The sequence below is a fragment of the Oreochromis aureus genome, linkage group 4, assembly GCF_013358895.1.
Source record: "Oreochromis aureus strain Israel breed Guangdong linkage group 4, ZZ_aureus, whole genome shotgun sequence".
Lineage (NCBI taxonomy): Eukaryota > Metazoa > Chordata > Actinopteri > Cichliformes > Cichlidae > Oreochromis > Oreochromis aureus.
In genome coordinates, this window is record NC_052945.1 from 34,483,912 (window position 1) to 34,497,236 (window position 13,325).

The 13,325-nt window shown below is 41.8% G+C and overlaps 1 protein-coding gene across 3 annotated transcripts in view; it reads left to right on the forward strand.

The window, feature by feature from the left end:
* pdxdc1 (pyridoxal-dependent decarboxylase domain containing 1) overlaps positions 1-13,325 on the forward strand; it is a 61,430-nt gene that overhangs the window by 36,816 nt on the left and 11,289 nt on the right. For 2 of the 3 annotated variants that reach the window (XM_031730476.2, XM_039611130.1), the window contains exons 16-20: positions 3,021-3,126; positions 3,593-3,767; positions 5,738-5,856; positions 5,966-6,087; positions 9,720-9,812. In XM_031730476.2, coding sequence (XP_031586336.2) covers positions 3,021-3,126; positions 3,593-3,767; positions 5,738-5,856; positions 5,966-6,087; positions 9,720-9,812 — 615 coding nt within the window. The remainder of the gene's footprint in view (positions 1-3,020; positions 3,127-3,592; positions 3,768-5,737; positions 5,857-5,965; positions 6,088-9,719; positions 9,813-13,325) is intronic. The other variant, XM_039611131.1, reaches the window with a different exon arrangement.

A 13,325-nucleotide genomic window follows, 5' to 3' on the forward strand; every position in this document is an offset into this window, starting at 1 on the left:
TTGGTAGGTGGCACAGTGCAGTTGTGGCAAGTAAGCAAGCTAGAAGACTGGCAGTCTGGCTGGTATCCAGTTACGGAAGCAACACATTAACAAGAGAATTCTGAGTAAAACCAAAGTTACTTTCCCTAGTAACTAGTTACTTTGAAAGTAACGAGTAACTTGAAGTAACTGAGTTACTTTTTTAGAGAAGTAACTAGTAATGTAACTAAGTTACTAATTTAAAGTAACTTACCCAACACTGGTTACCACCAGCCTCAATCAGTCATGCAAAAGATCAAGTTCCTCGTGATCTTTTGTGATTTTACAGTTAAAACTCATCAGACCAGACAACAGTCGCCTGAAGGTGCTTTATATTGCAATGTAAAGACCTTACAGTAGTACAGAGAAAACCCCAAAAGTCAGATGAGCCCCTATTGGCAAACACTTGGTGACACTGGGAATGAAAAAAATGGATTTTAACAGTATGAAATCCCAAGCAGAACCAGGCTCAGGGAGGGACAGCCATCTGCTGCGACACAAGGAAGTCCCCAGCAGCCTAAGTCTTTTTTTTTTTTTTTTTTTTGCCTGTCCCGTTTGGCTCTTTTGCCATCAGAAGTATTGTCTAAAGGCAAAGAAAGATGCCCAACGGATTTACTTTACCAAATCGGCCATCCCAGCCTTGCCGTAATGGTCTATTTGATTCACCTTTTATTGTTTATTTTATTTTATTTTCACTTGCTAAATACGGGACAGACATGACTGGGGGAAAGAAAGGGGAGAAAGAAAGAGGGAAAGAAAAACAGCGGAGAAGAGGGACGGGGATAAAGGGCAAAAAACAAAAACCAACAAAATAAGCAGACAAAAAATACATATATCGATCACCTGGATCACCTGTTGAGAAAGAAAAAGAAAGAAAAAGCAGAAGAAAAAAGAAGAGCAACATAATAAACAACATCACGATAATCTATGGGAATATAACAGTAAATACTAAATATTAAACATTATTGTGCAGCACGACAGATCAACAGCGCACAGTGTGCTTTGAGGTAGGAGCCAAAAAGGGTGTAGTTTGTGTGTGTGAGCACCCGTGTGTACACCTGTGAGCATGAACGCGCTTGAATTTAAAAGGTTCCTTCATGTAATGATCTGCTAGAGGGTGTGGGGGGCCACTGCCCCGTCCTCCAGGGCATGAAGCAGGTATGGAGGAGATCAAAACTCTAGACATCCAGAGGCCCTCAGAACACAAGAGACCAAGGAAGACCAACAGAGGGGCAGCCGCGCCACTATCCCAGAAAGAGCTGAGGAGAGTCCCAGATGAGGGGTCACTCAGCAACCGCGGAGCAGAAGCCAGGGGGGGTTGCAGTGATGTGCCCGTGCCCGTGAGCTCCGCCGGCAGCCAGCTGTGGCAGAGTGACCGAGCCCCGGGCCGTGAGGCCGAGGGCACTCCACCCCCGAAGTGGCCCGAGCGAGCCCCAGGCTCCAGGCCCTGACAAGCAGCCACCAAGGAGTGAGCCGGTGTGTACCTGGACGCCCATCTCTGGATACAAAGAACCACCAACGCACCGATGTCTGAGGGCGTCTGCCACTGGCAGGGGGAGTGGTGGGGGGAGATAGTCCTCCATACCTTGGAGGGCCTGAGATGTCCCCAGAGAGGTGGCGTCTGATACCCAACCTGACATATAGACACAGACATACAGGCACACACAGATACAAACATCCATTCCCACCCTCATGCTCTCATATGCAATTACTCAACACTCACCCAACGTGGAGACAGACATAAAGAGACACTGTACACACAATCACACTCCCCAAGCGTACTCTAAGCCCCAGGTCTAGGTACCCTTGCCCCTGGAGGGGGAAACTGCACCCAGACCCAGGTGGTGTTACCCTTTTACCTGGGGTGGAGAGAAGCAGACCGCCCCGACTCGGCAGCAGCAGGGAGGCCCCACAATCCAGACCCCAATCGGACGGCCAACTCCTCCTCCCAGCCCCCCTACTCCAACAGGCCGCAGAGAATGGGGGTGTGTGAAGACTCCAAACCTCCCTCCGCCCGCTCATATGTAGTGTTGATGTATGTGTGTTCTAAGGTGCATTTAAAACCCAGGAGGGCATGGAGCTACCTGCCAGAGCAGCAGGTAAGCGCATAGCCCCTCCTGATAGCCCTCAATGTCTACATGTATTTAAAATTGAGAGGTGGGCAACGACGCCAGGGGTGAGGTTGTACACCCTGATGGTCTTCTGGATGCCGTGTAGCGTGCCCATCCCCAAGATCCTATATGTATGTGTTATGAGAGTGTGAGTAATGTGAATGTCTAAGTTGTGGGATAAAATTGAGGCACAGGCAGCCAGAAGGGGACGGGGGGGGGGATGCCTCCCCTGCACCCTGGTGACACACCTTTACCCCAAGGCCCTGCATGTGTGGGTGATTGTGGTGGAGCGGGAAGAGGGAGGGAAGGAAGGGAGGGGCAAGTGACCCCTCCCTGGGGCCAGCTCCCAGCCTAAGTCTACTGGAGCATAAATAAGGGAGGATACATGACCACCTGGTCCAGCACTAACTATAAGCTTTATCAAAAACAAACAGTTTAAGCCTAATCTTAAAAGTAAAAACGGTCTCCTAAATCCAAACTGGGAGCTGGTTCCACAGAAGAGGGTCCTGAAAAAGTTGAAGCTATGCTTCCCAATCTACTTTTATATACCCCAAGAACCACCTTCATTTTCAGCCAGCAGCCAAAGTGGGTGAAATCTGCTCTCTGTTTCTAGTCTCTGACAGTACAGTACTTCAAGAAAGCAGCCCTGTTTTGTTTAATATGCATTTTTTTTTTAAAAAGTGACACATCTAGCAATATTTTTTTCTTTTAAAAAGAAAAAAGATTTTTCAATTTCAATTCAATTTTGATATTTTGTCTTTGTACCAGTTTACATTGTTTAAATTGTGAACTTGTCTAAACTGAACCTTTTTCCAAAGGTCCCTTGTCCTTTTTTTTCAGCAAACTAAATTATATGTATGTATTTTTTCTATTTCTTTTCTGTTGGGGTAGCTGGGTGAAGAGCTGGCTGAACTTGTTCCTACCAGTGGAATAGATGTGGTGGAGCTTGAAGACGAGGGCACCTGCATACGCTTCAGCCCCCTCCTGACAGCTGCAGGTAACATGAACTCGTGTTCACGTCACAACATTCTGCTCTTACTTATATACAATATACACTTCAATAAGGAAAGGAAAAAAAGAACAATTAGAGAGCACATCAGATCTCAAATGGGGAAAATGTGGACTGGGTACCAAGGATGCCACATAATTTGATGAAAATGACATTTCAATAGTAGTAGTTGCTTCCAGGTGCTTCAGGCTGCCGTTGCTATCCTGTATTCTGTGCATCCCCAGATCATCACCGACCCACCATCAAACCGGTCATGATGAATGATGTCACATGCAGCATAACATGTGACACACAGTCACATACATATTTATGCAGTGTTTTTATCTATGCCTAAACACTTTTTATCGTGGACACAGACACAGTAGGGATCGATTCACTGACTGTTCGATCAGCAGATAACTACCACCTGAGTAGTTAGGAGACATGCAACTCACACTTCTCCATTCCCTTCCAGTTCTGGGGACCCGGGAAGAGGATGTTGAGTCCATTGTGGCCAAAATGACAGAGCTGATATTTGTAATGAGCTCCACAATGTCCCTCAGAGAAGACTTCAGAGAGGAAACACACAAACGTTCACCCTCACTCAGATACATAAACGAGCTCGCCTGGCCTGGACTGGGAGTTGTCCGGTAAGGGTGCATGCAGCTTACATGAAGTTCTTGACTAAATATGTTATTTGCATATTTATTAATTAGTAGTAGTAATAATAGTGTCTTTTTCTGAACTGTACTGGAAGCCTAATTAGTTCTATGCATGTTTGCGTCTATACATAAAAGGAATCTCATTAGTTTTGGGGTTGAAGTACTGTACTGTTGTTACCTGCATCCTCATATCATGTTCGCATTAATATAAATTTGATGAAATGTAGACAATTTTTTTTTTTATCTGCTAAAGTTGATTTCTTATAGCAACTGTCTTGTGTGTGCCTGTGTGTGTGTGTGTGTGTGCGTGTGTGTATGTTTATCATAGACAATAGAAAAGATATATACTATTGTGTGTGCGTGCGTGCGTGTGTGTGTTTTCTTTTACAAATCTTCCCATCTACAAACTGTTGCACTTTGATGCACAAGCCACTTAATAGAATATAATTATTGGCATATATAGCACAGTCTATATGTCAAGAATTTTTACTGTATAAGAAAGAAGGAAGCCCTTTCTGCACACGAGTGTCCGGCATGAATTGTGTATTGACAAGCCGATACTACATTATTATTTATAATATATAAGTGTATACATTTTATTTTGGAAATGGGTAATGTAAAAGATCAAAACAAAGATGTAAAATGATTTATACAGTGCTATACAAAAAGCACTTAAATATAATATATTTAAATGATTATATTAGAGAAAGATAACCTGAGAAAATACAAAATATCGTTTTTAAATGATGATTTCCTTTATTGACCCTGGCCGTTGCCCTGTGTGAAAAGGTTAAAATCTCAAAAAACAACACATCGTGTGAATGACTCCACGAGCGCATCGACAGCTTATCCAGGAGGTCAAACACCTGACAAGCAGTTATCAGGTGCAGGAGGCAGTTATTTTTTCACAGGCCAAGTAGATTTGGATTCGTTTGTTTAATAAATGAAACCGTCATTTAAAAACTCCATTTTGTATTAACTCAAGTTATCATTGTTTGATATTAACATCTTTTTATTGATCTGAAACATGTAAGTATGACAAATACGCAAAAAAATGAGAAATCTGGAAAAACGTTTTTACAGCCTGTATATCTTAGTTGTATCAAGACAGTACATATGTTTGTTATTTTTTTACATGGATCAGTTTCCATTGACTAGTAATTGACAAGTTAAAGATGATTTGTTAGTGCTCGTAGGAACTTGACTGGAGTCCACAACTGTAATTTAATGACTTATAGAGACTGACTAATACAGCATTTGTAGAACCCATTCCAATACAGTACTGATGTTTGGTGATATATTGTCTTTTTTTTGCTTTCAGACACACAAAGTAAACACATTTGTTGTGTGATTTGAAAACCATGCAATATCAACACTCATGATATGGATAAGGGGTGTTCTTCCATTTCCACTTTATTTTCAAATTTTCCTTAATCAGCTGTTACAAATCTCGATATTGATAAAGAAGCAAATAGCTAATATTAAAATCAATTAAAGTCAGTGATATTAGTCTGTCAAAGTTGGTCACACTAAAGTAACATAGTAAAGAAAGGGACACATGTATGCAGTTAAAGGTCTATTGCCATCAAGGCAGAAAGCCGAGCGTCGAGCCCAAGGAACTCTGTGGTGAGGCATATCTTTGCACAGATCTATGGATATCGATGGATGAAGCCAGACAACCATATTTATTAAAAACCCTTCATCTTATTATGTCCTAATTTGCTGTTGTTCCAAAGCACTAGCATAGCAGACATGAAAAGGAAGGAATCTCAGTGTCTCATCACTAAAGCTTTTATCTGTTTAATTAGTTTAATTATCATCACTCTAAGAGAAACTATCAGTGTTGCATAATTAATTTCTGTCTTTTGGTCTTTAGCAGTATTCTCAAACTGTCACAAGATCTGTTTGTTTTCAGTAGTTTTCACACTTGTGGATGTGATTGATGCTGTGATGTTCAGGTATGAGATGCAGGCTAATAGAATGGATGAGGACAGGAAGAAGCAGGAGCAGGAGAAAATTAACACTGAGCTACTCAAGAAACTGCAAGACCTTGACACTGACATCCTGTTTTCCACTGGTGGGTACCTCTACTTATCTGAGAGGCTTTTGGAAAAAACAAAACGGTGTTTATTGTTTTAAACATTTCTGTTGTTCTTACCTCTGTTTCTGTTTGTTTCATTTCTCAGGCCCTGAGTTTGTAACAGAGCAGGGCTGCATTTTTGTGGGAATGGTGGCAGATGATGTTGATGTTTCAGACCTGGTGGATACAATAGCTGCCCTGGGGAGGGACATAGAGGAGAGTGGGAAGGTAAGTCCTGCTTTCAGTTTGCAGAACATTTGAAAATCTTTAGATGACATTTGCAGTTAATAACTTGTTCGCAGTTCTGATTAAGTGATTGCTATAGTGCTGGCAAAGCTGCTAATCTGTTTACATTAGCTTAACCATAGCTCTGCAGCTAGCTAGAAGGTAGCACACTATTGTTTTTCAACTAGCACAAACTGACTAACCATCTAAACATCACTGATATTTCTGCCTTCTTTTATATCTAAAGTTATAGCAGTCTTACAACTTTTATTTGCGTTACTTTTTGTTCACTGATTTTATTAGATTTGAAAAACTCTGTTGTAACTCTCTACTTGTTTGCTTTTGGGAACTGAAGGAGCATTTGGCTAATGATACTTGACTTAATGAAGTGACAAATCGAAAAAGTGACAAATTCAAACATACTGAAGTGAAGTGATCTCTCGGCTTTCATCTGAGAAAGCAGTTTCGAGAAACCCTCGCCTGTTTGCATCCATCCTTTACGTTACTGCCATCTTGTTGGCTGTTGTCACTGAAAGCTGCACTTCTTTTGTCTGTCTCCTGTTAACAATGATTTGCTGGGCAAGCTGAGAAGCAAGCAGCTTTTTTCTAGGGCTTTGCACATGCATGTGTGAATAGACCTCTGGTCTTTGAGGGTAAACTAGCTTGTGTGCTCTTACCATCTGCTCAGATTAGCATCTACAGTGGCTTGCAAAAGTATTCGGCCCCTTGAACTTTTCCACATTTTGTCACATTACAGCCACAAACATGAATCAATTTTATTGGAATTCCACGTGAAAGTAGAGCTGGGCGATATAAGATTTTTTCATATCACGATATGCTTTTTTCATTTCAGGCGATAACGATATATATCACGATATAAGCCAAATAACTATATTTGTAAGATTTAAATGTGATGTTGCTCACAAGTAAAATGTGAAATAATCAATAGCTTGTTTTGATTTAAATATTTATTTCCCATAATAAGTTCAACAGGGCAGATGTACTTAAAATGAGGCTTCAGTTTTATGCAAAATAAAGGCAAATATTACAAACTACACAAAAGGCAGCCGCTAAAGCGTTTAAGTTTCAAAATAGAACAAACAAAACAGACTACTAAATTGTCAGTTCCACTTAGAAACAAAATATTAATTCTAAAAATAAATCTTAGTTTATTTTACAGAAGAAGAGACAAAACTGACCAACTTATATAATATTGCTTTGGAAGCGCTGTCTGAGAGAAATGTTTATGTCCAGGGAGTTGGTAACGAGGATCCATTACCTTAATTAGCTGCTTGAATCCTTCATTTTCGACCGTGTTTATTGGTAGCATTTCTTTAGCAAGAAAGTAAGCTATGGCATTCATTATGTTGCTATGTCTCTTACCTTTTTCGTCATATGGTAAGACGCTGGAGAAAGCCGACTCAATTGACTGTTGCTGCTTCACAGGGATTCTCCTGGTTGTTTTCGATGACAAATTAGCGCTTTCAGTCAGTGATTGCGCGTGCTCTAGTGGGTGGCACTGCTTCAGGTGATAAAAAAGGTTTGTTGTATTTCCAGACTTTGTGGGAACTTGATTTCGGCAGAATTTACAGTGCGCGTTACTCTGTTTTTTGTCAGACTTCAAATAGCCGAAATATCTCCACACTTCGGAACTTCTCTGGCCTTTCCTTTCGACAATCTTTCTGACATTGGAACCGTCATCCGAGTTCTCTTCGGTATTCTGGTCACCAAAAACCCGGCACGGTGGCTGGCTGCTTCCCAAAGAAATACACATGTGCGGCTTAGCACTTCAGCTGTACGTAACAAGTTACGTGACGTGACGCTGTGGCTGTGATTGGTTCGGCTCTGCGCTACTTAATTTGTATTGGCTATTGGTTTTTTTTTTTTTATAAGAGAGGAAGAGAGAGATGAGGTCTATCGCAATAGTTTCATTTTTCTATCGAGAAAAGGTTATTTCGCAATACATATCGTTATCGTTTTATCGCCCAGCTCTACGTGAAAGACCAATACAAAGTGGTGTACACGTGAGAAGTGGAACGAAAATCATACATGATTCCAAACATTTTTTACAAATAAATAACTGAAAAGTGGGGTGTGCGTAATTATTCAGCCCCCTGAGTCAATACTTTGTAGAACCACCTTTTGCTGCAATTACAGCTGCCAGTCTTTTAGGGTATGTCTCTACCAGCTTTGCACATCTACAGACTGAAATCCTTGCCCATTCTTCTTTGCAAAACAGCTCCAGCTCAGTCAGATTAGATGGACAGCGTTTGTGAACAGCAGTTTTCAGATCTTGCCACAGATTCTCGATTGGATTTAGATCTGGACTTTGACTGGGCCATTCTAACACATGGATATGTTTTGTTTTAAACCGTTCCATTGTTGCCCTGGCCTTATGTTTAGGGTCGTTGTCCTGCTGGGAGGTGAACCTCCGCCCCAGTCTCAAGTCTTTTGCAGACTCCAAGAGGTTTTCTTCCAAGATTGCCCTGTATTTGGCTCCATCCATCTTCCCATCAACTCTGACCAGCTTCCCTGTCCCTGCTGAAGAGAAGCACCCCCAGAGCATGATGCTGCCACCACCATATGTGACAGTGGGGATGGTGTGTTCAGAGTGATGTGCAGTGTTAGTTTTCCGCCACACATAGCGTTTTGCATTTTGCCAAAAAGTTCCATTTTGGTCTCATCTGACCAGAGCACCTTCTTCCACATGTTTGCTGTGTCCCCCACATGGCTTGTGGCAAACTGCAAACGGGACTTCTTATGGTTTTCTGTTAACAATGGCTTTCTTCTTGCCACTCTTCCATAAAGGCCAACTTTGTGCAGTGCACGACTAATAGTTGTCCTATGGACAGATTCCCCCACTTGAGCTGTAGATCTCTGCAGCTCGTCCAGAGTCACCATGGGCCTCTTGGCTGCATTTCTGATCAGCGCTCTCCTTGTTCGGCCTATGAGAAATCACTTAACTCACTGAATTTAATAAACTTAACCAGGTGTTCTGACAACACTCCATCTTAATTTTTCATCAATATTTTTCATCTCCCCTTATAGATATTAATAGTGCATATTGCAGCAGGTGCAGGCTTTTTTCACTGTCAGATTTATATCCAATGGTACCAAGGTGGCACACCCCTTACATCCCCAGGTTTACCTCTTTCATCTGGTCTAAAGCCAAAGAAATCCCAAATTGGTGACTTTGTATTTTTTTTTTTTTTGGCAGTTATGTTTGGACTTGTTCTGTGTTCTAAACACGCAAATCAGTCTGTGCATGATTACATTGCTCCGCCCATCAGAAAGTCACCTGCACGAATGTATCCTATCATCATTAATTGGACTGATGAATGTCAGTTGGAAAAATTTTACATATCGCCCAACCTTATCCTAGACAGTTTAGGCTGATGTCATATAAAATAAATATCCAAGAATTCAAAAAGTAGTTTACTTAAGTTAGAGCTACATTCGAAGTTAATAAGATTGTTGCTTAGGTAAACTGTCATCTGGAATTCATGAATGGTTATTCATTGCTAATTCCTGTATACCAACATGTCAAAATAGCTGGTACGAGTAGTACTCCAGGTTTGGCTGATTCTTCATTAATTACATTTACGTTTATAAAGCAGTGATTCTTTTCTGCTTAGTTGCTGCAGAACATGACAGAGGTGGTGAGGAAAGGCATCCTGGAGGCAGAGCTGCAGCTGCAAAAGGCTAACGAGGAGAAACTCATGGAGGAGGTTTGTGTGCGTGTGTGTGTGTGTGTGTGTGTGTGTGTGCACGCGCATGTTTGTTGTGGAGTAGGTAACTTAAGATCAGAGGTTAAATCATTCACAAGTGGATACAAGTACCAAAACTGGTGAGCCCATTGTAAGTTGGTCTGAAATTAATGATAAGCTTCAAACATAAAGATGTTTTTTGTCTCCTCCTGTTCTCAGTCTGTGGATCCTTCACCTATAAGGTGAATGTGTTAGTGTAACTGCTTACATTAATCTGAGAACAGGGGTAGGGAAGTCATTGTAGTAGAAGCAGTGCCTTTTGTTTCAACCACGATGGGTGTAGGGCATGATACTACTCTAGGCATTTCCCATTAATGTCCACATCACCAAGGGGGTAAAAGGCTAATCCGTCAACTGTGATAACGCCTGTATATCAAAATGTAAATTCAACTTTCCTCCAAACGGCAAAGATGGGAACAAATAGTGTTTGCTCAGTTGTTCCAATAAGGCAAAAAGATCTCAACTTTAAGGTTGTCAGGATCCTCGGGATAATCAGTACCATTTATTTCATTGGAAAATCAATTAAAATAAAACTACAAGTTTATATTTGATGCCTTCATACTGTGTGGCCGGTATCAAGTCTCCGCTGAGATTTGGAAAGATGCATCAACTTGGCTTATCACAGTGATGGCTTATCGCATTCCAACGGACCAAAAGAATGACACAATTTTGACATAGGTTTGATCTTAAGGATCTAATAGTTTGTGTTTGTGCATGACATTGCAGCACAAACATGTATTTGCAAGATAGACTGGAATAAATAATGACGCATCAAATATTACATAGGCTGCAGTGAATTTCTGTCGATGCAGGCTATTGAGCTTTGAGGTTCCCAGTCAAACTTAGCTTTGAAGTAGGGCTGGGCCATATTATACCATTCACGGTAATACCGGTATAATGTTAGGCAACGATAAGAAAATAAAATATCGCGATAGAATATGGGTAAAAAGTGCATGCGCAGTGCCTTTGTTTTCATACGCACATGGCTGAAAAATCATGGCAGCAACGGAGAATGAGAAGGGGGGAAGCGGATCGTTAAGTCAAACTGATGAACCAGAATTGGTTTGTAAAAATGGTGCAACTTAAGTGATGTGGAAATAGTTTGGTGTTTGTCCGTCAGATACCCACCAAAGCACATTTTTTTTTGTAGAACATGCAAGCGGGCCGTCGTTATTACCGTATTTGTCGGACTAAGGTGCTCGTAAATCTGGGAGTAACCTGGGTCGAAAACTCCGTCCGCTACAGGTCCCAAAGTCAAACAAACACTGCGGCACATTGAGAGTTAAAAACTGTCTAAATTCTTTCATCTTTAATAAAATGATCAGTATCGCTGCTTTACCAGGTGTAACAATTAAGTTTAACATCCAGGCATCCATGAAAACAGAATTTATTACATTTAATGGAGTTAGAAGTTAGCGGAAGTTAGCTCGCTAGTTTCGCTAGTTACCTAAACATGATATAGCACAGAAGTTCCCAAAGTGTGGGGCCCACCCCCTAGGGGGGGCGCAGAGCCATTGCAAGGGGGGCGCGGTATGAAAATAAAATAAAAAAGAATGCTTGGACACTGCTAGCATAATGGACAGGTTTTTGATGGGGCTCCCACACAAACGCAAAGCAGTAGATGAAGCATCGCCAAATATGTTTCCAAACCAACTTCCTTCAAGCCAAAGACTAGAAAATATGGTGAAGCATATCTTCCCTTTGGCTTCATCTGCACAAGTGCCAAGGTAGGTCTCCCCTGCAGAATTAGTTTTCCCTGCATCGGGATCATGCGCTGGGCTTTCCAAATCACGGACAAACAGTATCCCACATTCTTGATTTTTAGTTCACAAACACTTCTTGTAATAACTAACTACTCCTGACATTTTGGACATGTTAGCTCTTTATACAGTAAAGTTACAGTGGGATACAAATAATATCAGGCTGATCCTGCCACAATTTATTCACCCGGTTCAAATCACGGACAAACAGTATCCCACAGTTTATGTTTTTGAACCCATTTTGCACAGAGAGGCATTTTTTGAAAAATGTATTGATAGCAATGTTGAATATTATTACACAGGAAAAAAAAACTACACGTAAATTAATTACACCGTGACGCCTCTGCCTTTCTAAACGGAGGGACAGTAACTGCGTGTGTATATAAAACATGAAGATAGTAAGATTAACAGTATTTTGTCTCTATCTGCCATTCTGCAATTTATCTCATGTAAACAATAACATGGCGCACAGCATGACGTGAAAAAAAGTACATACCTTTGATGTTGCGTGACGAACTCCGTATTCCTCGTCCACACGTAACGCAAAAACTGAGTTTTTGAAAATCTCCAACCTGACAGGAGTTTTAAAAAATCTCCGTTTCCGGTGATTCGAAACGCCGTTTACGTGTGGAGGAAAGGCCCAAACGCATAGAAAAAGCTGTGTTTTCAAAAATACCCATGTAGGTGTGGACGTAGTATAAAAGAGTTAGTAGTGTATTTTATTACTACCTGTAATTTATTGCAGTTTACTTGTATTTGCTTAATTGTTTAGCCCAGCAAAAAAAGTTTGGGTACCACTCATATAGCATGTTCTGACTGAGAGATTTCTGAAAAAATTCAAACGTACAGCTCTGCTATCACTTCCAACATAAATGAAGACAGGAAACTAAACAGCAGTGACGTCTGTAGGGTTACTGAAGTTGGACTAGTTGGTATATAATGATGTGCTACGTGATCGCTAGCGACACAGCTATGTTAGCATAACATAAACAGTGAAGCTGGAGGATGAACGCTAACACTTTTCCACTTGATAAAAGTTAACGTGAAGGTTCCTGATGGTTAGTGTCACGGTCCGCCAGGCAGACCGTGGGGATACGGGGAATGAGGACCCAGTCGCGGTGCTCTGTGTGTGAACAGTGCGTTTATTTACAGTGAGGTAACAGATGCACAATAAACCCCCTTTGCTCCCTAGACTCCCATGTGTGTGTTCCCCTCTGACGTCCGTGCTCGTGCTCCCGGCAGTTGTGTTTCTGCACACCCTGTGCGTGCTGCCCTTCTGGTCCCTCGTTCCACCTGCAGGACAATAACAGAAGCGGCCGTTAACACTGACCCCGCGCATACACACGATCCGTACTACCTAATGCTACACACACTGACTTGGAGTCTAGCTTAATGATCCCGCGCCGGTGGGAGCTCCAACACTCTCCTAAATAGCTCCCCCGACGAGCCCAGATCAGCAGCAGGTGTGTGGCAGGGACTTCAGGTGTGGCCAGTCCTCCAGCAGGGCCACACCCATCAGGCCCGCAGGTGGCTGTCCTCCATCCTACAGCCACACCTATACAGCCACACCCTGCCTATACATATAACGAGTGGACCACAGAATAACACAGCATTGTGCAGACAAACACACATCCCCAAATAACCATTATGATAATAATAATAATAATAACAATAATAATAATAATGGTCCATCCTGCTCACGGACCCCCGAGTC